This window comes from Lactuca saligna, chromosome 1, assembly GCF_052625555.1.
Source record: "Lactuca saligna cultivar CGN05327 chromosome 1, ASM5262555v1, whole genome shotgun sequence".
NCBI lineage: Eukaryota > Viridiplantae > Streptophyta > Magnoliopsida > Asterales > Asteraceae > Lactuca > Lactuca saligna.
Window position 1 is genome coordinate 11,015,155 of NC_136417.1, and position 27,699 is coordinate 11,042,853.

Here is a 27,699-nt window from a genome sequence, read left to right on the forward strand (position 1 = left end):
AAATTTGATTCGTTACCATTTCCGAATGTTCGATTTTTTCGAGGTTTGATTCTTTGGGGGATATTTCATTATTTTGTCCGTGGCTTCAATTCAAATTCTGGTTGCATATCATTTAAAGAGGTCCGCACTGAAGAGGCGCGAGTTGGCGTGATGGTCCCACGCTCACAACTCATTTTCGGTATACCCGCAGCCCAAGGCCAACCATTGCAGATAAGCAACCACCTTCCTATCCGACACTTGTCAATCATATACTATTTCAATATCATTTCATTCCATGGTAGCATTCCTATAGCAAGTTTTGGGATTTTGAGAATCGAAGAATTGGTGCCGATTCTATAGAGATCGTACCTTTTAAATCAAACCCACCAACTGTTTGATCAAAAGATCAACTGAAGCCGCCAAATTTTAAAAAGAATGACAACCGCTTCTTTGAGTTCCACAACCCTCGTTCAATCACAGATTAATGGGTTCGGCAAGCTTCTAAAACCCTCCGTCTTTCAACCCACTTACACAAGGTAAAAACCCCTTTTCTTGATTTTGAATTTTGATGAACTTTTTGGGACTTTCTCACCGAATTATCAAGAGTTGACCATGTATTTTTCTTGGATTTCGAAGGAGGCTCTTGGGTTTACTTAGATAGCCCTTTTTCCATCTTGTTATGACTATGTGCAACAATATAGTGTGCTGAATTTCCAAATTTGTGAATCTAGGAGAGCGATTAGCACTGTTGTGAAGGCTTCTCGCGTTGATAAATTTTCAAAGAGCGATATCATTGTTTCTCCATCGATTCTGTCAGCAAACTTCGCTAAGTTGGGAGAACAGGTATTACTCTTCCTGTATCGCGATCTTGTTACCCCCAAATAAGTTTATGCATAAAATATAAACGATGATTTATGGTGTCTGTGTGTGTATAGGTGAAAGCCGTGGATGCGGCAGGTTGTGATTGGATTCATGTTGATGTAATGGATGGACGTTTTGTTCCTAATATAACAATCGGACCTCTTGTTGTGGACGCATTGAGGCCAGTGACAGATCTCCCATTGGACGTTCATCTGGTATTTCTCATCTATATTCTCGAACCTTTTATTTGTAGCCTAAAACATTTGCAGAAATCGTCAAGGGTTTCGGGTTTTTTAGGGTTTTAGGCCAGTATGTAATTTGTACCTAATTTACATCTAAGATCATGAGATTTTATGAATTATGATAATGAGAAATTGAAGTATGGCAGATGATTGTTGAACCTGAGCAACGAGTTCCCGACTTTATTAAAGCTGGAGCAGATATTGTCAGTGTCCATTGCGAGCAATCTTCCACTATCCATTTACACAGAACAGTTAATCAAGTAAGATTTCCCATGTGTAATATTTAACAATTTTTTTTCTTGTCAACTGATTACTTTTTTTTATTTATTTATAAATATTCTTTTTCATTCAGATCAAGAGTCTCGGAGCCAAAGCTGGAGTTGTTCTGAACCCCGGGACTCCATTATCCACCATAGAATATGTTCTTGATGGTAAGTTGTTTGTTTCTCTTGTGAAGGGTATTTTAGACATTTGGTTAATAGCCAAACAATGAAATTTTCATGCGTTGGATTGAGTATAATGTTGTGATTCAACAGTGGTGGATTTGGTTTTGATCATGTCTGTAAATCCTGGATTCGGTGGTCAAAGTTTTATTGAGAGTCAAGTAAAGAAGATCTCAGACTTGAGGAGAATGTGTGTGGAGAAGGTATGGTGTTCTTGTTATTATGTTAAAAGACCTTTTATTTTTTACATAATTACGACAATGCCATTGTTTGTTTTGCCTAACAGGGTGTGAACCCATGGATCGAAGTAGATGGTGGAGTTACTCCCCTCAATGCATACAAGGTAATATCACATTAATGACCACATTGCCCTTTCACTTTCATTAAGGCCCATTTTTGTACATGATGAATTGATGACATGTTTCATTTTTACTTGCAGGTTATTGAGGCTGGGGCCAATGCTTTGGTTGCTGGTTCTGCTGTTTTTGGAGCTAAAGATTACGCTGCAGGTAACTGGAAACGAATAGGGGTATTTTGGTCTTTTAAACAAAAAATGTAGATCTTTCTTTTCATGTGTCTTACCCTTTTTCTTTATGTAATCCGATATATGTACTACAGCAATCAAAGGTATCAAAACCAGCACAAGACCCGTAGCAGTTCCTGCATAAAAAACTTGTCAACTTCATATGTGATTTCCGCACTCGTTATCTCTGTAAGAAGCTTCTTCACTTAATAGACTTAATTATGACATGATTTATTTAAATAAGTTAAACATAAGTGTTTCTTTGCATCTGCAGAGATGAGGAATTCCATGGCAAACATTGTGTTGGATCTTGGTGTTGTAACATTCATCATTTGCTGAAGGATGTACAAATAGGGCCCATTCATAAACAGACAGAAGGTGCCTTTGTAGCATTGTCTTGATATAGAAGCGTAAATAAGTTTTGTTTCATTGTAATGGATAATAATACAGTATTGTTGGAAATTTATCTTTTCAAAATGGCACAAAATATAGGGCCCTAAAATATAATAAATAATTGGGTAGAATTCTCAAAAGTATAATACCTTCGTAAAAGTAGAGTAGTATAATAAACAAAGAAATAAAAACTACATTGTCATATATTTACACCCCTTCAAAGATCAAAACTGCATCCATAAGAAGCTCTCATATTCCCAAACAAACTCTGAATAACCTCATAAATCTTGCAACTAAATGGATGATCAGAATCTGCAGATACAAACTCATAAATTTCACTCCCCACCTCAATCAAACTACACCCTGGAACTCTCTTATCAACACAATTCCTACTCATCTCCTTCTTCTCCCATATCCCTCTTGAAGCGTACATATTCCCCATTAAAACATCATCACCACCCCAATTCTCCTCAAACTCACCCAATCGCCACCTCACCTCTTCACCAAGATCAACATCCCCATGAACACTACACGCACCAAGCAAAGTCCGCCACATCACCGCATTCGGTCTCACTCTCTCAGGCATCTCCAAAATGAAATCTTTAGCTTCTTGCAAGCATCCTGCTCTACATAAAAGATCAACCATACAACCAAAATGGGAAGCTTTAGGTTTTAATTCATATTCCTCACTCATAATCTTGAAATAGTGCTTTCCTTCATCCACCATGGCTACATGACTACACGCCATTAGAACCCCAATGAAGGTCACATCATTAGGCAAGATTTTGGAATCTGTCATGGCTTTGAAAAGGGCAATGGATTCTTTGGCTTCACCATGGATTGCGTGTCCTGTAATCATGGAAGTCCAGGTTGTGACATTTTTGTTTTTGATGGTGTTAAATAACGTCTTAGCACTTTTGATGTCTCCACATTTGGTGTACATGTTCAAGAGTGCATTGTATAAAGGTAAGTCTTTGTTGAGATTTTTGCTTCTAAGGATGAAGTTATGAATCCATTTACCAATGTCTAATGCACCAAGATCAGCACATGCAGAGAGAGCAACCACGAGGGTGACTTCATCAGGCTCAAAGTTGTCCATCTGCATCTTCCTGAACAGTGTGAGAGCAGTGTTTGGTTTTTGGTTGTCAACATAGGCGGAAATCAACGCTGTCCAACAAACAAGATTCTTTGTGGGTATTTTGTCGAACACCTGGCGTGCATCCGCAAGATTAGCGACTGCGGAGTAGTAATTGATCAGTGATGTCTGTACGAAGATGATGGAATTGTAACTGAGTTTCACGACAAGGGTATGAAATTGTCGGGCTTCGTATGGTGAAGACTTTCGTGTGCAGACCTTGATGATGTACAATAGAGAGTAGCTATCAATGGATGAGATGCTTTTTCTGATCAAATCACGAAGGAAAAGTATGGCTTTAGATGTAGCGTTGGCCTTTAGACACTCTTTAAGCACTTCATTGGGTCTTGACCTGGTTTGGCCATGGCTATGGATTTGAGAAGGTTTGGTGAGTGAGAATTTGGGAAAAACTCTATGGAAATGGATTAGGGATGAAGATTTTAAGAATCTCATTAGTGGTGAAAATTATAAAAGAAAAACATTCACATAGATTGAGGTTCAACTTAAGTTCTTTGTTTCCACAAATGGTTTTTGAGGTTTCTTTATAAGGCATCAACTTAAACCCAGGCTCTTTGTTTCCAAAAATGGTTTCAGCTATTGTGGTTAAAGATTGTATATCTATGAATTATGAGATGCTACATTGCTAATAATCTATGAGATGTGTGAAGAAAAATTATTTTATTTTCGAATCATTCGTAAATGCTTACAAAAATATGATTCATAAAGTTAATTAACGCCAAATTCCATAAAAATCATTTTAGTGTAAATTTCTTTTTTTCGTTTAACTATCAACGATAAGAACGTTTTTTATTTAACTATTAGGATTTTATTTTTTAAAAAACCATACACAAAACTTTAAATATGACAAAATTATTAGTTGGGTTTTGTTTAGTTTAGTCATCTGAAAAAGAAAAAAAAAATCATGATTTAATCGTAGTTTGAAATTTGAAATGTTTAATCACAATTATCAACGTAGAATGAATGAGAAAGCAAACGAGCAACAAGTCTAATATTTTTTGTATGGTAAAACCAATTCTTTTGAATATTATATCCATAAATATAGATAATATAACATTGCTATGCATGATTGGTTTTTATGAAGATAGATCTTTCTTTCTAAAAGATTTAAACTATATAATTAAGAATATTTCAATGTCTTAAGAAATAATAATTTTCAGTTAAAATTCAACTTTTTATTCATTTGCAATCTAATAGGATATAGACCGGGAACGCCTATATCCTTTCCAAACATACCGAACTAACATGTTGGAAAGTTGCTTGAAGTTACTTGTCCCAATTGACTTGAAGTTGCTTGTCTGCATACCAAGTTGGCGTGACAACTTGAAAGGAAGAGAAAGAACAACGAGAAGGTACAAGATGACGTCAAAACAGAAGCAACAGTACCTCGAAACAGAAGCAACAGTACCTCGAAACTCTAAGAATACAGTCTGTACGAGGATACACAGCTCGTAGATCTTGGAACTACCACAACATAGTTGTGCAACGACATGTACAATACCAATAGTCATACCTTCGGGCATAATGCCATAAATGCGATAGGATAGCATGTCAGAGTCGATATGGGAAGAACTTGCTACTTCTTCCCATGCCACTATAAATAGGCAACACGACTTGTTAAGAAGGTAAGCACATAAAATCGTTCTTAATTATGTCTTATAACTATCGATCACAGATCCTTTCACTAACTTAACCGTTGGAGAGTCGTTCGGGATCCCATCCCGGCCGACCCACGTACGATTTGTTTGTTGTCTTCAGATCAATCTACTAGTCCGGATAGAACCAACTCCTGTGTGATAGATGGAAGATGGACCTGAGGGCACATCAAGTGGCGTCATTCGTGGGACTCCACAACAAACAGTCGACGCAAGCACCCAACAGTTGGAGCGAGTCCCGTTGCGAGAATGCAAAACCTAGAAGGCCCAGAAGCAACGGTGAGACACCAGAATGAAGTCGTCGGAAGGCTTGTCAGTAATGAGGGAACAAGCTTGCAAGGCAAGACAATAGAAGAAGTGGAGTTAGAAGAATTTGAAGCATTCAGAAGCTTCAGTGCTATGAGGAAATTGCAAAATGAAAGACAACTCAAGAAAGACAAAGAATGGGATCGAGTTTTGGTCCACATAGATCGAACGGAGGACTCTGACGAAGAAAGAAAGGAGTCAGACCCTCGCGAAATGTCACAACTAGTATTTTAAGGCTAGGAAGTTCTATCCATGTGTATTTAACCTTTGACATATCTTGTAACCCTAAGTGTGAGGTTATACATGTTATTCATTCAAAAACAACAATTCAAATCAGAACTCATTTGTGCAAGCTCTCAACCTAATTCATTACGTTGCATTCACCCAACCTTGAGATTGAAACGTTAACTTCCCGATTCAAACCTCTTATTGGACTAGAAATTCTCTTATTGGGCCTAATGAGCCAGTAGCCCATTAACTTGGTCCTTTTGGGCCAAAAACCCTTATTTGTGCCCTAATTGGACCCTTATTTATTAAGCAATAGTATTTTGGGCCATAAGACACTTCATGGGCCTTACTGGGCCAAAAATCATTTATTTAATCTCATTAGGCCGAAAACCCATTCTTTTTGTCATTTTGGGCCGTAAACACATATGTGGGCCTACTGGGCCTAAAATTTCCTTATTAGGCCATACATTTTCAGGTGTTATCCAATGTAAGCCCAATGTGTATATATTTTTTCTTTTTTTCCTTCATCTCTTCATTCTCGGTTTTTAATGATTTATATATATATATATATATATATGTGTGTGTGTGTGTGTGTGATTAACTTAAGGCTTGACAGATCACTACTATTTAATGGTAATCCATGCAAAGTTTCCCAAAAATCTAGGATGAAGACCATTTAAACCACCATGTATTAACCAAACCTAATCATTCCTCTCTTCCTCTCTTCTTATTCTTGGCCTCCCCTCTCCAATCCAAACTTCATTCCACTTCCAAAAATCCTCTCTAAACTCTCAAGAAGTCTCTCACTTTTTCTCCAACAAATTGTGAGTTACTGTGTGCTCAAGAAGGTCCTTCAAACTCACATACTCGGTAAGCTACTTCACACTTAAGTTGAATAAATCCATCTCATGCTAAGATTTTCCCTCAAAACATCACCATTCTCGTGTTTATGCTCCTAGAATCATCTTATTTTCGAGGATCCTCCCAAAGGAACTTGCTACGCCGAAAAACACCTCCTTTTCTTCTTCAAAACCAAACCCATCTCCCAAGGTGAGTTCATACCTTTTTTTTGGGTTTACTATGTTTTTGGGGGATGATACAAGTTTCCTTTGTGTTAGATTTAAGTATTTATGCATGTATGTGTGTATTTCATTTTATATGTTGTGAATATGTCATAAAACGCTTGCTAAACCTTCACAAATTCAAAATATCTTCCAAATATTGGTAATATTTGTATACAAACTCTTAGAAGTAACTTTGTATCATGTTAAAAAGATTAAACATGCAAAACCTACTATAAAAACAAAAAAAAATAATACAAAAAGGGCCATTTTCGACAAATAAACAAAGAGGAAGCCTTATTGTGAAAACTCCTAGCTTTGAAAGGACCAAAAGAGTCATTTTATTGGTTAAAAATGGGTTTTTAAGACAATCACGGTGTTGTAGGGGTCAAAAGTGTTATTTTTGACGAATTGGGCTTATTTTGGGCCTTCACGGGTTTTAATGGGCTAAAATGGACATTTTCATAAAAAGGGGGCTTTATTTAGAAATTCATGGTTTCATGGGCCTATAATGTAATTTCTGGTCTTTATGGACTTCAAATGTCACTTCAAATTTATTTGGGTCGAAAATGTAAATTATCAGTATATTTGGGCCGAAAATGTTATTTCTAACAATAGTAGGTTAAAAATGTCATTTTATTCAAAATGGGTCCTTGAATTTAAATTTTCCGTTTCAGTGGGCTTAAATGTCATTTTAAATGAAGAATGGGTCTTTATTGTAGATTTCGATTTTAGTGGGCCAAATAATTAAAATTTGACAAAATTGGGCTTTTATTTAAATATCTTGATTATTTGGGGCAAAAAGGTCATTTCTAAAAAAAATGGAACTTTTTATGTCACCTTGGTAGTAATTGAGCCAAAGCAAGCATTTTAATAACAAACGAGCTAATTACGTCATTTTCACTTTAATTGAGTCTTGTATACTTATTACATGTTTATTTGGCCGTATTGACCAATTTACACGTTTGATGGGCCTCGTATATTCATTTCATGTTTATTGGACCTTAAATATCTATTTACATGCTTATTGGGCATTGTGTTCTCATTACATGTTATTTGAGCCTTATAGACTCATTGATTTTATTATTGGGCCTCACGACACATTTTATGTTAATTTGGGCCAATAATAAACAATACTTTACACTTGGATAAAAACAAATGGTATGTTCATCACCAATGTTTTGTAATCAAATATATACTGGAAACATTATTCCAAAAACGGTAAACAATGTGATACATTGTTCGCGTAAATTTAGTTAAGGTTCTTGTGAGACGTTCTTTTATTCGTACCTACCTAGTGTATAACCTTAAGTCCTGTAATTATAACCAGAGTCTCCTGGAGGGAGAGCGAGAGTTTGTGTATAGATCTATATGGGGTTGACAACCCCGCACCTGAGTTGTTCGCTACAACTAGACTAGGTCGGTCTAGGGTGATAAATGTCTTACCTTAAGCAAGTTGACGCCTGGAAAACGTCATGACAAACAGATCAGTCATATCAAACATGGTTATAACGACTCACATAAAGATTAACAAACACTGTAAAAATTTACGGAATACATATACTTTAATGCTGATACGAAACCATACAAACACCATTTTTCGGTCTTAGGGTTTTAAGACTACAACACTTTTACAAGCAGAAAATATCATATTTTCTGTAGAAATACATTATACATTACACCTTACTTACAATAGAAAATATAGGATTTTCTGGAACTCTCCCTTTATACATTTTCAAAATATGAACACACATGCTATAATATAAGATTTGAGACGAAACTTTCAAACCATTTTTACGGAAAATATCGGATTTTTTGGTGTTTACAAATGATACAAAACTTTTATTACAAACATGCTTATGAACTCACCAACATTATATATGTTGACGTTTTTAAAATAACTTGTATTCTCAGGAACTCGTTAAGCAGGTCGGTCATCAAGAACATGTGGACTTTTGTTGTATTTTCTTTTATTTCCATCTTACACTTAATATTTTGGGATGTAACATGTGATACAATACTTGATGTAAACGAATGATGGTTGTTATATTTTATGTACGATGATGATGTTGTCTTTGATTCATTTATATACACTGTGATAATATTACAAGATGGAGTCACCCAACCCCCGGACGTTTCCACCGTCTGGTTCGGCTGTGTGACACGAAAAGAGATCGAACAAGAATGAGAAAAATGCAGATCAGCTACCCAATGCAGAAGACAATCATAATAAGCAAGAAAAGCTACGTGAGGTAACAGAAGCAAAACAATACAACCAAGCTTTCAAGAATCAAAATTTTTGCTCTCCTTTTACATACGACATTAATGAGACGCCTATCCCCAGAGGGTTGAAAGGACCGAGGGTACCACCTTATGATGGCACCGAAGATCCGGACGACTATGTATCCAATTTATAGTGGGCAATAAAAATGATACCAATGAATCCAAAATTATGGAGAATGTATTTCGCGGGAACAAGCATACATGATATTTGCATGTCGATGGCGTGAAGGAGAACCGAATGAAGCATACTTTAAAAGGATTAATGAGATCAATAGAAAGATGCCAACCCAGGATGACCCTATGATCATAGCGGCGTTCACTTACAAGGTCATAGATGGGGAGTTATTTCGAAAGTTGGTAGGGCGAGAATGGGCCAGCGCAGTAGAAATGATACGAAAAGTCAATCATTTCCTGAGGCAAGAGGCTGAAAGTGTTGAAAGGCAAGGATAGAAGGAAGGGCCGTAGTGGGAAGAGGAAGAAAAGAAGAGCGAACTAAAACATACCCTCCTCAACCCAAGGATCTGCCTCGATACTGTTGGATTTGGTGTCTGAGCCCATAACTATAATTGGTATGTACTTGATTTGATATGTCGCGTGGTCCTTTTTGGTTACCTTCACTCATGCAACTTGATTGAATGATTAGTGGAGAGAGGGTATGATTTATTATTTGAAATAATAAATTGGTACTCAAATAATTTTATTAATATATTATAAGATTAATATATTATTTGGAAATCATATTATTGTTGGATTAGTGTCTAAGTCCATAACTATTTTGGTATGTACTTGACCCGATTGTGCATGGTCCTTTTGGGTTGCCTTCATCAAAGCAACTTGATAGGATGATTTATGGAGAAAGAAGATTAATTATGATTTATTAATTTATTATATGAATAATATATTAAAACAGAAATCATATTGTTTAATTAATATTAGTCAATAATTAATTAAGAATTAATTTTGTGGCTAAAAGAGATTAATTAAACTTAGGGGACTGGATTTGTAATTATAAGATAATTGCAATTGGGCTATGGATTACCTAATAATATATAGGTTTGACGAATTCTATGGGGAAGCCCATTAGAAATTGTCCGAGGGATATGTTAAGGGAATCCATGGGCTGCTTAGGGCCTAAGTAGTCAAATTAGGGTTTCCTTGTTTGATAACCCTAATAGCCTCACTATTTAAGGATACCTAGAGCACCAAAAACGTGGCCTAGAGTTTCCTTATGGGTTCTAGACATTTTGGGTGCTTCTCCTCCTTTCCTAAGTCATCCTCTTGCTCTTGGTGTTTGTGAGTCATTAGAGATACTACACTTGTGTTACTTGCTTTCAAAGCTAAGGAGATTCAAGGAACTAGTTGTTATTACTATATAACAACAAAAGGTATGTATTCTATTCTTATTTGTGGATTTCGAAAATATTACTAGCATGTCAGGTTTCTTTCTGTGTTCATAAAGTTGTATAACTAATAGTGAAAACATAGATCCAACTTTAGGGTTGCATGCACACATATGATTGTTTGTATAAAACCCCTCAATTATTAGTTGGTGATTAATCAGAAATTAATTTGATATTAATTTTAGGATTAAAAGAACTGATTAATAATGGAGGGGTTGTTTTGAAAATGATTGATAGTTGCAGAACTGGGCTATTGGACTCCTTAATTAGGAGTGGACGAAATCCTATAAGGAGGCCCTATAGATTTCGTCTAAGGCCTCATAAGGAGGAGTCCATGGGCTGCTTAGGCCTTAAGCAGGAATTAGGGTTTCCTCCAGAAACCCTAGCAGCCCACAACTATATAAGTGTCACACCCCAGAACCAAGAACGGCGGAAACGTTCTGGGGCGGTGGACATTCCTCGGGCGAACCCTAAGGTCTGCCAGTTGACGTTCCACGTCGAGAAGGTGTCGTTCGTAGACTCTCTGACGAACCCGGAGCTCTATGACTTCAGCGCGAGTCTCAGCTAGTGCTTGAAGCAAGGCCTCGTGGTCCGTTGAAGACCTTTTTCGAGCATGCTCTAGGTGACTGGTGCGAATGGAATGCATCATTGCATTTGCATCAACCTCCGTGATGCGTTGGAGAGCTATCATGCCCTGGATTTCATTACGGGCAACCCTTCAGACCAGGATTGGCAAGACTTTGTCCGCTGTTCCTACTTCACTCGTGTCATAAAAGCTTCGGTCTCCATTGAATGGCATGGTTTGATTTTGCTCTTCTCCCCATGTTTCTATGCAGTCCACCCATGTAGGCGTCGGGCCTTGAAAAGCCTGATAGGGGTTAGGATTTGGGATCGGAGCCACAGGGAGTAGGTTGTTGACTTCGGGTTCGGAGTCGGACCCATCTGAGAAGCCTTCTGCTTGGTGATCATCCATTGGAATTGGATGCTCATCTTCGGGCTCTTCCTCAAGCCATCCAGCATTGTCGTTGTTTGGGAAGTACGGGTCGCCATGATGATGGAATCCAGCCATGATATCTACGCGAGAAAAAGGGGTATAAGAATCTTATTTAAATAGACGTACTACTTAAGATAATTATAAGGTAATCTTTATCAGTTACATCAATAATTTCATAGTGCATACCAGTTATACGAAATCAAAGCAGGATAGACCTTCGAATAAATAACCCTAACTCCAAATCCACAACCAAATAAGGAACAGGAAGTAAAGAAAATATCACAGATTCTCAGTCTATAACACTTGATTTCATATAACCTTAGCGTATCCACTTATCAACTATTGACCTACTTGATAGAGATTTTTTTAGGTCTCAAATAAGTAATTATAGTAACACAAAATACTTCTATAGTATTTTTAGACTTTTGCTCTGTTTTAGTGCTTTCATTGTAGTAGTGTTGGTAAGTTTTTAGACTTGTTGCAACGCCACAACCATTCTTAGGCACATGCTAGTCACTCCTCGGAAAATATAGTTGATCAGGCTATATCCTCCCAGATTTGACTATATGTCTTTAAGCCTAATTGTGTTGTTCAAAAATCGTAATATTTTTGCTTTGTCCTAGTGACATTGATTTTAGTATGAATGCAGGCATATATACTTAGTTAAATATTTTATTATTTAAAAGTATAAACTCTTTGTCAGAGTATTTTAATCCCATTGTGTTTATAGTTAGTATATCTTTTATGGGTTGATATACTAGATTCACTATAAACGATGCTCTGATACCAATCTGTCACACCCCAAAACTAAGAACGACAGAAACGTTCTAGGGCGGAGGACATCATGTACAGTATCACAACACATTATAATAGTAAACAAGTAAACAACATCATCCATTGCATTAAATATATAATTTTAATACAAGTGTGTTTTGTAGTATATAAGTCACCAAAATATGAATCAAAATATAAGACGAGTCTTGTATGTGCTCCATCTTCTCAAAAGCTGGCATTGGTACCTGTCTACTGATGACCTGAGAATACAAGTTATTTTGAAAGAGTTTATCAGCATTAAAACTGGTGAGTTCATAAGTATTTAGTGTCCATGATTGTATCAAAATGTTTGAAACAGTGTTTGAAGTACCAGTTTGTAAACGTTCGTAGTAAAAGTATGTGTATGTTTGTAAGTTTTTGTAAAAGTTTGTAACTCCTAGAAAATCCTATATTTTCTACTAAAAGTAGTCTTCTACCAAGGCACAACTGTTTTGTATGTTTGTTCCTTGTAAAAGTGTATAATTTTCCCAAGCATAACTATCATTATCAAAATATAGTCCGTACATTAATGTTTAAGTGAAGTAATCACCAAATAAATGTAAAGGGTAAATTAATGTAGTACTGTAGTGTTGTATTATAGTAACTACTATTGTACTAACTACCTTAAACCGAATTTATATTAAGGTATCATGTGAATAATTGTATCATGATTTCGACTATGAACACGACAATGTAAGACGTCGAAAAGTAATGGCATTTGGCACCCGAAGACCTGCAGGTCCCACTGTAGCTAGCAGCAAGGTGTAGGATAGTCAATCCAGTATAGATCTATACACAAACTCACGCTCTCTCCCTCCAGGAGATTCTGGTTACAACTCGGGCCATGACAATGAAGGCATGCTCCGATGCAGTGGATCACATTTATGTTATAACATACTTGTATATGTAGGGATGAGAAATTGGGCCGAAAACCCAAACCGAACCGAGAACCGAACCGAATTTGACCTGAATAAGCAATTTGATTCGGTTTTCGGGTATCTATATAAGGCTTATTCGGTTTTTGGGTTATTCGGTCCGGGTTACCCGAATAAGGGCTTATTCGGTCCAAAAAAACCAAACCGAATATGAAGAGTCGTTTTTTTTCCCTTGGGTGTTGAATGCTTAATGTTTAACTTATATACTTATAGATAGATTTTTGGGCGTTTAATTTTTAGTGTTTAATTTGTTTCTTTAAAAGGTTTGTTATGAAATCATAAGCTACAAAAGTCATAAAAAATACAATATTTATTCTGGTTATTCGACTCCTTAATCATCTTGTATATGTTATTTGGGTTATTCGGGTTATATACTTATGAAATCATAAGCTTTAAAAGTAATACAAATATTTGGATTATTCGGGTTATTCGGGTTATTCGACTCCTTAATCATCTTGTACATGTTATTTGGGTTATTCGGGTCGGAACCGAACCGAACCGAATAATACTCGAACCGAATCGAACCAATATTGCTTATTTGGTTCGGTTTTCGGTTCATACAATTACCCTTATTCGGTTTTTGGTTTATTCGGGTCGGTTCGGTTCGGTTCGGTTCCGACCCGAATAACATCCCTATGTATATGTAATGTATGTACTTGTGTAATGACTGAATTGATCGTCATCATAGTATCATTGTATAAGTTCTCATCATAGTATAGTTGTATAAGTTCTCATCATAGTATAGTTGTATAAGTTATCATCATAGTATAGTTGTATAAGTTCTCATCATAGTATAGTAAGTAGTGACTCATGAATGAACTGACTCTTTGTATGCTTCCTTGGACTAGAAGTAGTAAGTAGTATAACCCTAAACTATACCTATTATAGTTTACTAGTAGACTTGTTTGTATGACTGAATATACTGGACTGAGATAAAAGTCTTTATATCTATACATATATACATAATATATAACTAAGGATTCAACGACACTCGGACAAACAACCGGGTACTCTAAGTCCACAACCAAACAAGGAACAAGAAATAAAGTGGGTTGTCAGTCCTAAGTCCTTCAAACCTTATTTATATAACTATATATGTAGCAGACATGGTTTTTAACAATATCTAAGTTTGAAAACTGTAAAAGAAAGGCTTGGTATACAAAAGTGAGTTTAGTAAATAGTTTAACATGTAAAAGAGTTTGATAAGCAGTCTGAAGTCATTTGTTTAGTAAAACAGTTTGAAAGTATAGTAAATCCATTTGTTTGATAGTTATTAATCACATGTGATTGATATAATAAATATGATATTCAACTTGTATCCCCCCATAAAAGCATTTAAAATCATTTAAAAGCTTAAGGGGTATGAACTCACCTGTAGTGAGTGATGTGATGATAGGATCAGTTTAGGAGGTTGAGTGTCAATCGTGGACTAGAGCACAAACGAATCCTATTAACCAGATAATGACATATATATATATATACAATTGGTGTTTGTAACAACTAATTATTGAATTGGGACCACCTCAGGGACTAGTATACACTTATTTTGAAGTGTTACAATCATAGATGATCGTATATAAGGGGTGTATAGCTATACAAGAGAGTGTATGGTCAAAATACACCATATTGGTGTGTGTGCGGCCCCACACTCCCCATAAAGTGTGTAAAAACGTATTTTGAGGTCTTAGAACTCATCTAAGAAGGTTTCTCACTTCATGTTCTAGCCATATTTGGAGTTTGTTGCTATTTGAGGACCATAGAGGGGTGTGTATGGTTGCACAAGGTGTGTGCGGCCGTACACACTTGAAGATCAGGAGAAATGACGTTTTTCAGGTATATCTTCAAGTGTTCTTGGCCTAAAACAAGTTATAACAAGTATATACATGTTATAGAGGCTAGAAAAGGGTGATTTAGGGTCCAAAACTTAGTGTGTGTTCTTGGTGTTCTTGAAGATCTAACACCAATAACGTGATTTTGTGGATCAAAGTAGGGAAGAAGGCTAGTTAAGTTCAAGTATTAACAAATCAAAGGAAGCATTACTTACTTTTATGAAGAACAAGATGAAGATGTGGATGACACTTGAGAGAAAACGTGTTCCAGCTTTGAAAGGAGTGGGAAAAGGGTTCAAAAATGACTAAGGCTGACTTATATAGGTAGGAGTGTGTGGCTAGGGGGTGTGTGGTCGGCTGTGTGCGGCCGTACACACCTTGCTCGGTGTGTTTCGCCCGTTTTTGCGATGCTACACACATTGTAACCCTTCTTAAGACTCATATCTTGATTATACTAAGCCTAATACACTTATATAGACCCAAAACTACATTGTAAAATAGTAAAACGATACTAAATTTGATAAGATGAAGGATGTAAAAGTTAGAAATTTCGTGTTGTCACAATAAGGAACTCCCCAGACATTAGAACTTCAGCCAATGCTTCCTTGACTTGAAGAACCCTAGCCGCCTTTTCTAAGTGTCTCTCCTCTCATCCTTTTGCATTGCGTGTTTGTGACTCCATTAGATGTGCAACACTTGGGTGACTAAGATTTCAAGAGTCAATTAGGGTTGGATGTATACATAGGATTGTATGTTTTGCTAAAAACCCATCACAACTGCCCAAGGGTATCCATGTCGAAAATTTCATTTAATACAAATTAAAAGAAGAGAATCATTTCATATAATATAAATAACTCTTTATACATGTTAAACTCGTCCAAATCAGAGACAATATTCATCCTAAACTGCTTTCGAGGGCAACTTTCATAAAATCCATGCTCCAACATATACAATAGGGAGACTTGTGAACGTATGTATCTGATGATAGGTGAAGTGAATTTTTGAACACCTGAATAATGTCAACAACTTTCACCGACTCTAAACGCAAGACAAACCATAAAGACACGATGTCTAAATTGTGTCGAAGAAAAAGTAGCCCCAAAATACTCCTCGAATCGCAAGAGAATAACAAGACATAAATCTTTCTTGTCAAAGCAAACCCGATAGTCATGTATCGGAAATAGAAATTCCTCTAGGTCAACCTGAGGATAAGTAGTAGCTTCCTTGCACATAAAGTGATGAGAAAGTAAAGGGTGACATTCTACACCCATTGACATGTTCACATAAGCACTAAAACATGATGCACTAAACACGGCAACACATTTTGTTGTGTGTAAACGGGCCATGATTTACTAACCAAGTTTAGGTTTACAAGTTGTAGTGACAACCATTTCGTATGTTTTGCCATGCTACAAGGAAAGAATTTTAATTACACATTTTCTGGATGTTCCAGATTAAAATGATAACATTCCGGACTATAATGGTTGTGTTCCGGACAACATTCTGAAACACCATTCTGGAACAGTTATATGTATCCTGGAAATGCTCTTCGCATTTCAGAGATGTTCTTCGTATTTCAGAGTTGTTCCAGACAATTTCAAAACTATATATATATTAGTTGTTCTAATGCACACATATACCCATATATAATCATACAAACCTAACAATAACTAAAATTCGAAGGAAAACAATCTATAGCTATGTAATTGCATCAATTAAAAAAAAATGAAAAAATATCTTATTTTTAATATATATTCATAAATAAAAACATATAACCACAAAAAGATTCGACATATACCTACAAAAAATGAATCCCTTCACTGCTAGAAGAAGACATTCTTTGAATTTAATGTAGTCCGGAAAAGTGATCGTCCTTGAAATGAAGTTTGAAATAGTGTGTTGAACTTGGGGTCCGACATGTTATTTATAGGAGACCAGATTTTCAGGTTGGATCATTTATCCATTTACCATTTTGGAATTTGGGTCTAGACTAAACATTCGGGACCGAAATATCATTTTTCAAAAAAAATATTTTTAAAGTGGCTACTTCTTTAAAAAAATACTAAAAAGCGGCTAGTTTTCCCATCTTTCAATTCTTCCTATAGACTTTCGATTTTACAAGGTCGGACGGAATGGAGCTGCGGGGAGGGTGCAGGATGTTTCCCGCATGCATGAACACCTCACCATGGCTGCGGGATGCGATGCGCGGGAAGAGGGTGGAGGGTGGGGATGCCGCATTTTCACTCTTCACATTATTGATTGAAATGGCTATATATATACACATATGTTTTTTGTTTTTTTTTTTCCCTTTTTTAAACTATAAATACCATAACATCCAACCATTTTTTAACTCATACCTTATACTTCCTTCAAAAAAAGTTTAATCAAAATGTGATCATCTTCATTATCTGATTCGACGACTCTAGAGGAGGCTAAGTTTATCGGTTCCATAATGGCGAAAACGGTTGCATACTATCAAAACCGACTGGGCGAAACATCACGTGCACGATCTAAACCAAGAAAGTCGCGGTTGCGTAGAAATCTCGAAGCCGGAAACGATCGTCTTATAGAAGATTACTTTGCAGATGACGCTGTCTACGCTGTAAAGTTTCGACGTCGGTTCCGAATGAGGAAGGAGCTATTCTTACGTATTGTTGGCGATTTGGAAGGTCACTTTCCATATTTCCAATGGAAAATGGATGCGAGGCGGATAAAAAGTTTCTCTCCCATTAAAAAATGCACAACTGCAATTCGTCAGTTAGCATACGACATGGGCGCATACAAATGGGACGAGTATTTTAGGATGTCAGAGCATACTGTGCAGGAGTGTGTGTACAAGTTCTACAAAGCGATCTGTTTGGTTTATAGACAATGATATTTGTGCAAACCAACTATCAACGATATCCACCAATTGTACACAGTGCATGAAGGCAAGCATGGATTCCCTAGAATGCTTAGTAGTCTCGATTGCATGCATTGGGGTTGGTCATTATGCCCTAACGCATGGCGTGGTCAGTACATGAGAGGCAACCACAAAGACCTAACGATCGTTATAGAGGCTATCACATCACATGATCTTTGGATATGGCATACATTATTTGGTCCAGTTGGTGCAAACAATGACATCAATGTGCTAGACCAGTCGCCAATATTCAACAATATCTACCTTGAAAAGTCGCACAATGTATTTTTTCAAGCAAATAGTGTAGCATATAAGCGTGGATATTATCTTACTGACGGTATATATCCTCCATTGTCTGTTTTTGTGAAATTGTTTACATGTCCTAACGACCCGAAAAGGAAAAAGTTTAAAGAGGTGCAAGAGTCAGTTAGGAAGGACGTGGAGCGAACATTTGGTGTACTTAAGAGACGTTGTCAAGTACTAGCATCCGGGGCAAGGTCATATAAAGTGAAAAGGTTACAACACGTAATGTATGCATGTATCATATTACATAATATGATTCTTAAAAACGAAGGAAGAGCGATACGTCGGTACAACGAAAATGAAGTTTTGCCAAATGTCGAAGGAGTAGCCGTTGGTACATAAAAGTATAGGGTGAATACAAGAGAAGTACACAATCGTGACATTCATCACGCACTTCGTGCTGATTTGGTGGAACACGTTTATATGACTCATATTCAGCCGCCGAAAGAGTTTTCTCACGATAATTTGTTTGACGAATCAGATGATGATTCTGATATGTTCGATGAGAGTGAAGATTCCGATGACGAGAGTGACGCTTGGAAGAATGATGAAGACCATGAGATCGATGACGAGGTCGACGATTTCGAGTGACACATTTTTTTTTTAAAATTAGGATATTGATTATGTTTTCTATGTTGTGGGTTTTTTGATTTTTTGTTTGCGTTTTTTTTTAAAATTTTCTACTTATTTGAATATTATGTTTAATGTAATTTTTATTTTAATTAATGAAATGTTTTTTATTTTTAATTAAATTTTATGTTTAGTATTAATTTAAAAATTATAAATCATAAAAAAATTAATTTTATTTAAAAAAATAGTGAGGGAAGACCTTCTCATAAATTCATTGGTTTTAGGTAATGGAAAGGAAAGTGAAAGAAATTGGGTATGACCCACAAAAAATAAGAAAAACTTCTCTCCCACTCCTTCCGATCTAATATCTTTATCATTAAAAGAACTTTAACAACGATGGTCTAATTATCTTTGATTAATTTATTCTATAAAACTGTGGTTCTTATTATATATTCTTGGAAGATTGGACGATTTGAACTTTAGGTTGAGAAAGCACTTCAGAATTTGATTCACCATTTCTTCAATTGATGGGGTCGAAGAATGATTGAAGAAGATATTTTGTTGTTTTTTTCCATATGGGCCAAAGTGTGGGCCTGCCCACGTATCCTCTCAGATACATATCTTATTCTCAAAATATCTACGACCTTTCCTCTTTCGGAGAGACCTTTTGGTGACGTGGCCTACTCTCTATCCCTAATTCTTTATCCTCTCAAAGTCTCACGCGCTTTTTTTGCACTTTTTCCTCCACGTCTGCCCTTTTTCTAACGTACGCTCCACAGCCAACGGCCCAGATTAAACTGCCATTCCCCAGCGCATTTTAGTATCCGCGGCCACAAAAAAAGCAACAGATTTTTACCAACGCAACAAATGAAGCAGACGACTTCATTTCCGCACACACTCGCCCCTCGAATTACTGGCAGTGACGGTATATGTTCGATCGACGGGAGCTGAAGGTTCAATTTGAGTAGATGAATTTGATTTGTTATGGATCGTATCGAACTTTCCGTTTTTGGTTCAGTTGAGTTTTCCGATCATCAAGTGTGATTGATTTCTCCGTTTCCGTTTGATGTGTGTTGTGTTGTTATGATATTGAAACTGTAACCCTTTGTGTTTGTTTTTCGTTTTTATGTTCTGAAAACTCTACTGATTTGTTCTGTATGGAGTTCGTAGAATCGGAAACCCTAATCCTAGATCCTTTCATCCTTTGTATATAATTGCTATCTAAAATCGTGGTTTGATGGAAGTTCTCTAATGTTGGCTTGTGTTAGTAGTAGGATTGAGGGTGTTTAGGTGATTTTTTTTTTTGTGAAACGTAATTGTAAAGTATAGAGTGTAGACGAGTTGATTTGATTGATGTGGAAGATGGATTCAAATGAAATTATGTTAAGCAGAGGTGGCGGTGGAGGCAATACTAATGGGACGACAGGGGAGGGCTTTATTGATCGAAGTAAAGTGAGAATTCTACTCTGTGACAATGATACGAAGAGCTCTGAAGAGGTTTTTAAACTTCTTTGTAAATGCTCCTATCAAGGTATAATAAGCATAATCTCTTTACCTTCTCATTACTCTTGATTCATAAGTGATTTGATTGATAATGATTGATGTGGTTACTCTATGATCACTTTGATCTAATTATCCATCGAGGTTCTTGATTAATAAGTGTCTTGATTGATAACTGAATGATGTGTGATTATTCTATGTTAATCTTTATGATTTTAATATGATTGAGTTTGATCTAATTATCCATTGAGATTCTTGATTAATGAGTGCTTTGTTCGATAATGCAATGTTTTGATTATTCTTGGTAGATTTTTACGAGCTCACTTTTGTCAGTTTGATCTGATTGTACATTGAGATAATATTCAATGATCACCAACGAATAAATTTTATGAAAAATTGTGGGTAGTGATGATTCTATATGTTTTTGGTTGTGATTAAAACTTCTTGCTCAATTCTGTATGATCTTGAAAGAAGAGTATTGTAAAGGTATCGTATCTCTGTTTCAGCCGTCTTGCAGGACATGTCATTGATCTTTAGTGTGAGATGAAAAGTTAGCCTCAAAAATATTACAAGAAAAGTTGTCTTCTTGTGGTCAAAAATACAGAAAAGCACATTATACTTTCTCCATTTTATTGATTTAGTCACTTAACTCCAACTTTTATATGGTCAAAAATGGAATTTGATTCCATTCCAAACCCCTCTTTGGTTGCCAAAAAAAAAAAAAAAAAACTTTTGAGAGATGGATTCTAACATTCCATCCTAAAACCCATGGAATTCATTTCCTAGCATTTCCTCCCTGTTGAAAGTACTCAAATACCCTCTCAACCCTACATTCTCACAAGTAATTTCCATTTCACTCCCTACCAACCAAACGTTTGACAGACTTCAATTCCTCCGGATTCCAATTCTTTCAAATTCCAAGTCCATTGACAGGTTTTAATTCTTTGCAAAATATTCTGGGAACCAAATGCAAATGCCCCCATAGTATTGTCATACGTTTCATGTGGTGGTGGGGACTTGAAAAAGGCTTTTATGTCTTCCATTGTTGTACATTTCAGCAACTGTAGAGATAAAAGCCTTTGATTTTGAATAGATATAGGATGAATATGAGTGACATAGGATACATAATGATGGCAAGTATGATTGGTGTTTTACAGTGACTTCAGTAAGATCACCCAGGCAAGTGATTGATGCCCTGAATGCCGAGGGACCCGACATTGATATTATTCTTTCTGAAGTTGATCTTCCCATGCCAAAAGGCTTCAAGATGTTAAAACACATCATGAGAGACAATGCTCTGCGACGAATTCCTGTCATCAGTAAGTCTGTTGACATTTTTTTTTTTTAATTATAAATTTTCATCTTTTTCTTGTTCTCAATTTGTCATTTTTTGCAGTGATGTCTGCTCAGGATGAGGTTGCTCTTGTTGTGAAATGCTTGAGGCTTGGTGCAGCTGATTATCTTGTGAAGCCCTTGCGCACAAATGAGCTCTTGAATTTGTGGACCCACATGTGGAGGAGACGACGAATGGTATTTCCTTCAATCTAAAGGACATGTTTTGTTTCTGGATTGGAATTCGAGATTCCATTCCATATCATGGTTTGTGTGGTTACCAAGTTTGTTGAAATCCTTCAAATTCCATATTTGATGGAGGTTGCAAGGATTTCATTTATGTTCTTGAGCAATAAATAAAAACAGAAATTCAGTTAAATGTTTTCTACAATAAACAAAAAATATATTTAAACATCAATAAAGTTATAATATGTTTTAGTTTTCAACCAAACATGTGACAGATTATAGGTGTTGAAAGATTCTCTTTGAAAAGAACAGAATCTATAAAAGGAATATGAATATGAAAAATCATAATCTGTTTTGCTTAGTTGTGTCTTTAAATCTCTACTTATCTACAGCTTGGCCTGGCTGAGAAGAACATCATGAACTGTGAATTCGACATAGTGGCTTCAGATCCTAGTGATGCAAATACAAACAGCACCACTCTGTTTTCAGATGACACAGATGACAAGTCACACAAGAACTCCAATCCAGAGATCTCTCTTTCCATTCCTCCGGAAGCCGAGGTCAGAATCTTGTTCATTGGAATTGGAATTGGAATTACTCAGCTACTAAATAATTAACTATACTCTTAATTCTTTTTCAGAATAACATGATAACACCTGCTCCTAGTTTTTTCAACACACAACCATTCAACTTATCAGGCAACCCCCCTAATGTCCCGGAAATTAACGAACAACACCGAGGTTGTTAACATCAACATCTCTAAATCCAAATTCTATTTGATTTTAGTTTTTAAAATATTTCCATGATTGAACATATCTTATAAGCTTTATCCTCAGGGAAAGTTACATTCGGTCCAAAAAAGAGTGAACTCAGAATCGGTCAATCCTCCGCCTTCTTTACATATGTGAAATCAAACACGTGTAGAAGTAGTTCCATAACAATCAACGAACCCAATCCTCCACAATTAGACAACAAACTAAGCCCGGTCAACGTTAGCGATACTCAAGGGCATCATGATTTAATCTCGGGTCCCTCCGACCCAATGAACTCAAAGACATTTGATCTGCCCGAGGCACAAATCCACCAACCGGGCAGCAACTATCAACATCCGGATGTTTCGGGTTATAACGCGTATTCCCCTTATCCGTATTACCTTCCGGGCCCAATGAATTTACAGAACCATTATAACCATGTTATGCATTGCCCGCCACCGCTGCCCCATCTGCCCGGAATGGGATCATTCCCTTACTATCCGGTTAACCTTTGCCTGCCCGGGACAAATGCAATGCAGCAGCCATGGATGGGATACGGGAGTCCATTGAATAATGTAAAGGTACATAATAATAATAATAGTAGACTTGACCGTAGAGAAGCGGCCTTGATGAAGTTTAGACAGAAGAGAAAAGAGCGATGCTTTGATAAGAAAATCAGATATGTGAATAGGAAAAAGTTAGCAGAGAGGCGACCACGTGTCAGAGGACAGTTTGTGAGGAAGATTAATGGGATTAATGTTGATCTTAATGGCCAACCTACTTCTACTGATTTTGATGATGAAGATGATGATAATGATATTGATGATGAAGAAGATGAAGAGGGTAGAGATTCATCTCCTGAAAACAATTTTTCAGTTTTCCATAACTGAAAATTTGTTTACCTATTTTGCCAGTATTTCTAATCATATATATATATATTCTTGGACGACTGTTTTGCCTTTTTTTCAAGTATCTAAACTGAAAAATGACAAGTCGTGTAATTTTTGTCAAGTATAAATGACAACTTTCTTGTACCTGTTTGTAAAGAATTTATCAAAGGAATGTGACATGATAGTTTTTGTTATTGAAAAAAATATATATATTTAAATGTTGCCTGAGATTTTGTGTGTGTGTGAGAGAGAGAGAGAGAGAGCTAACGGGTGAGCTTGAAGTAAAGGATGCAAATGACTACAAGAAGTATGATTGTAATAATGGAAGCTAGGATCCATTTGTTCCTGTTCATTCTCCTTGACATATTTGTCAGAAGTTTCTTGCTCCTTCCAATAGTATCATCCACCCCATGGAGCTGCAATTTGGAAAACAAGAATTTGAAGTTTTTAATTTTAATTTTTTTTTTTTAGAAAATGAAACAGAAAGTGAAACTGAAAGAAACATACAGTGGTGTTTGCATGGAGGAGAGACTGGCGTTGCTGGTGTAAATCATGGAGGATTGAAACACCGAGCTCTTCGGTGTCCATCATTGTTCTTCTACTTTCCTTGACTCTATCGGTTGACTTGTTTAACCTCTCAGTTGACATCATCAGTCTTCCTCTCTGATCAGCTGACACCTGTCCATAATAAGCTCCATTAGTATCAACAGGAAGAAATCAACATATAAATCGTATAAATACAGTAATGTGTAAGCTCAGAGGTTGTTGGAAGAATAGCTACCTGCATTGCATCTGGTCTTCCTGATTCAAGTAGCTCATCTCGGGCAGCATTAGCATTAGGGTTGCTGGGCTGGAGTCTTTTCAATTCAGTTTTGAGGCTGTTGAGGTCGTTTTTGTATTCACGAATCTTGGCAAGAAGCGATGCCTTGGTGCCAGCTGGCGTGCTCCTTGCTTCAAGGTCCATTTTGCGTAACTTTGAATGGATATTTTACATTAGAGCAGAAGTTGATGTAAAAAAAGGGTATAGAAGAAGAAGGTTGAATATGCAGGAAGGATACCAGAGTGTCCGCCTCTTCTATTCCTCCTGCTATTTCTGAAACTCTCTGTTTCTTCTGCTCTGGATGCAGTAAATAATATATTAAGCATTTGAAAGACAGTTTCACAAAAGATTGACACATACCTCCTAACTTATACTATATCATAGTTTAAATCCTATTTAGCACTCGTGTTGATTCCAATTATACTAATTGCATGCATGTGACACTAAAACCATAATATATTATTAAAACTTAAAAGTATGAAAATCAACTTCCTACATGCTTTTGCCTATTCAACCTTCTACAAGAGAACATATCAAACCCTAACCATATCATATCACCCAAATAAAACCATCCCTACCATGCTGCACAAACCTGCAACTATTCCAGAGTTTCCTTATACCCAAAAAGATGGATATCCAGTAGATAAGAGAATCCATTTCCTTGCACCTATATATTGCCATACCTACAATACCCAACTTTTGGTACTCATAATCATAATTAAATCTTTCTAATCGATTTTGTAAATTCAATTTTACATTAACATTTTGGTTACAGAAAGAGTATCATTAATCATACATGGCTCGTTGCAAATAGTTTGAAGAGTTCAATTATGTAATCATGAACAATAAAATATCGGCAGATATGTAATTACGGAAAAAGGACATTAATTAACTCACTCACCTCCATCAAGGACACTGGCCGACGCACATATATGTGATAAATTGGCTGAAATCTCGCAGTATTGACGCTCATATCCTTCGAATACCTGACTCATCGTGCCTGTCGTCGATCCTGCCATTAAAATTACGTTCAATTCGATCAAAGCATCACAGGAAGATCCGACAAATCAAGCATGAATTGAAATTAAACAAATATGTAATTAGCCAATTGCATTATACCAGGAAACGATCGATTTCAAAAATCAGATTACTATAAAATCTATTAAGTAAAGTAAAGTTAAACGGATCGGAGTTTACCGGATCAGCAACCAGAGAATGTCAGGAAAGTATGGCCGGTGGCGGTGACGGTGATCGTATGCTTGTTAAAGTAACAAACTTCTGACAAAAACGGTGTCATAACGACTACGGAGGGAGAACGAATGACACGTAATGAGCAACGAAAGTTATTATTTACGTCGTCACCGAAAATATGATCAAAACGGTCCTCCGGGATTCACACTCAGACACACATCAATTGCAAAATTGCTTTTTAATCATGAAAGATCTTTAGATCGAAGAAAAAAGGCACTAGAAAAAATCATATATTATTTATGGCTGTTTTTTGTAATTTATATTACTTAATATAGGAATGTATATTTTCATATTTTTGTATTATATCAAGATATTGTATAACATTTTAGTCATTATTGATATTTTTATTTCGGATTTGGGTTTTTTTAGATTAATGGGTACGGGCAACAGGATCACCGGTTATATTGACGCGGCAGCGAAAAAACGCCGACATAATGCCGGAACACCACCCCACCTTTATGTTTTTGAGTCTTATGGCATCAGTCGTTAGCATTGCAACGGGAGGCAATGGCTCGTTATTGGCTTGCATTCTTCTCAACCGGTCAAAATGTAGATCGTTGGTGACCATATTAGAAAGAATGAGGTTTGATGAAGATGATTTTTGAGCGCTCAAGAACACATATAGGTTGGAGGAGACCACTAGAAGAGTATAAATACATTTAGGTTAAAATATCTTGGGCCTCTTACAATTGTTTGAGTTTTTTATATGTTTTAAGCTAAAATAATTTTGGGACGATGAGAATTATTTTTCTATAATTATATGTTAATAAAAATCATAAATGATTATTTTTAGTTTATATTTAAACAACACATTTTATTAAATTATATTTGTTTTTTTATTTATTTAAAAAAAACTGAAAAAATAATAAAAAAGAAATAAAAAAGGAATTATGATATGGAAATTCTAAGATGTTGTATATTTTCACACTTGATGTTATAACCTTATATATGACTAGGATAACAAGGTGTTAACATTTAAGTGTGGTAACATATTATCCATATCTATCAATCTTATCGTGGAAACACTTAGATATAATAACATGTTGTTTATATCTATCAGCCTAGCCTTATAGTGGAAACAACATGTCAACCATCCAAACATTTGCAATCTAAAATGGAGTTAGTGATTGTTTTATGATAAATATTAAAAATGACTATTTTATTTTATTTGGGTCCCTTTCCCATTTTATTTTTCAAAATGCTATGTTATATTTTAGATTTAAAATCTTAAATGAGAATCTCACAACTCAAAATGAAATTTACAAAATACACATTACAACAAAATTAATATGCAACTATTTTTTCTTTATGTATATTATTTCCGTTTTTATCGTGATGTCTATAAATCTGTATCAGATTAAGAACAAGTATGTGTTGTATGTTATTTATGGTTTTCCGTTTTACCATTGTGTTATATATTGTCTAATGTTATTAATTTTTTATGAATCACATCAAAGTTTTACATGTAAGGATTGGGCTGAATGCCTATTAGACCTATCAAACGTGTCGTGTCGTGTTGGGTTTGTGTCGTGTCAAAACATTAAACGAGTTTAAAGGACTTGATCCTAACCCGATCCGTTTAATTATCGTGTTGTGCCGTGTCAACCCGTTTATTTTCGTGTCGGGTTTTGGGTTAAAGTTTAAACCTTGTAAATATGTTGTGTCATATCAGGTTGAAATATTTTAAAGGTTTAAAAGTAGAAGTTGTGGATGGAAAAAGAAAAAAGTGAAACACTAGAGTTATGAGATGAAATGACAAAATTTATAGTAAGTTTAGAAGGAAAAATGAAAAGAGTTACAGTTGGGGAGCAAAATGGATAGGTGGTGATGGTGACTAAAATTAAATAACTTTGAAATTTTGAATATTACTTCTAATTCTTGAGTTTGACCCACTACAAGTCTATATCATATAATATATTTATAAAAATATGAAATTTATTATAAATAATATATAATTAAACAGGTCATCTTCGAGTTGAAAGTTTTGACCCTAACCCTACCTGTTTAATTATTGTGTTGTGTTGTGTCAACCCGTTTACATAAACGTGTCGAAATCTCTGACCCTAACCCGTTAATTTCGTGTCGGGTTTTCGTG

General features: G+C 35.9%; 4 protein-coding genes across 4 annotated transcripts; 2 read left to right on the top strand and 2 right to left on the bottom strand.

Annotated features, from left to right (window-relative positions):
• The first annotated feature begins 223 nt into the window (after positions 1 to 223).
• On the top strand, positions 224 to 2,525 carry LOC145003286 (ribulose-phosphate 3-epimerase, chloroplastic-like). Its single transcript, XM_078962449.1, has 10 exons — positions 224 to 515; positions 711 to 822; positions 915 to 1,055; positions 1,229 to 1,342; positions 1,435 to 1,513; positions 1,619 to 1,728; positions 1,812 to 1,868; positions 1,965 to 2,034; positions 2,144 to 2,237; positions 2,323 to 2,525. Exons 1-9 carry the CDS (start codon positions 415 to 417, stop codon positions 2,191 to 2,193), a joined length of 834 nt encoding a protein of 277 aa, XP_078818575.1. The 5' UTR covers positions 224 to 414; the 3' UTR covers positions 2,194 to 2,237; positions 2,323 to 2,525.
• A 97-nt stretch (positions 2,526 to 2,622) lies between these two features.
• Positions 2,623 to 4,138, bottom strand: LOC145003197 (Tetratricopeptide repeat (TPR)-like superfamily protein). Its single transcript, XM_078962356.1, has one exon. The coding sequence runs from the start codon at positions 4,027 to 4,029 to the stop codon at positions 2,659 to 2,661; it is 1,371 nt and encodes a 456-aa protein (XP_078818482.1). The 5' UTR covers positions 4,030 to 4,138; the 3' UTR covers positions 2,623 to 2,658.
• An 8,279-nt stretch (positions 4,139 to 12,417) lies between these two features.
• On the bottom strand, positions 12,418 to 25,807 carry LOC145003474 (vesicle transport v-SNARE 13-like). Its single transcript, XM_078962630.1, has 7 exons — positions 25,551 to 25,807; positions 25,255 to 25,365; positions 24,592 to 24,650; positions 24,315 to 24,506; positions 24,041 to 24,211; positions 23,802 to 23,949; positions 12,418 to 12,555 (listed from the first exon to the last, which is right to left on the bottom strand). Exons 2-7 carry the CDS (start codon positions 25,346 to 25,348, stop codon positions 12,545 to 12,547), a joined length of 675 nt encoding a protein of 224 aa, XP_078818756.1. The 5' UTR covers positions 25,349 to 25,365; positions 25,551 to 25,807; the 3' UTR covers positions 12,418 to 12,544.
• Positions 19,635 to 23,761, top strand: TOC1 (CCT motif -containing response regulator protein). The gene is made up of 6 exons (XM_078962535.1): positions 19,635 to 20,404; positions 21,531 to 21,692; positions 21,770 to 21,903; positions 22,284 to 22,451; positions 22,532 to 22,631; positions 22,728 to 23,761. The coding sequence occupies exons 1-6, from the start codon at positions 20,227 to 20,229 to the stop codon at positions 23,531 to 23,533; spliced, it is 1,548 nt and encodes a 515-aa protein (XP_078818661.1). The 5' UTR covers positions 19,635 to 20,226; the 3' UTR covers positions 23,534 to 23,761.
• Positions 25,808 to 27,699: the final 1,892 nt, after the last annotated feature.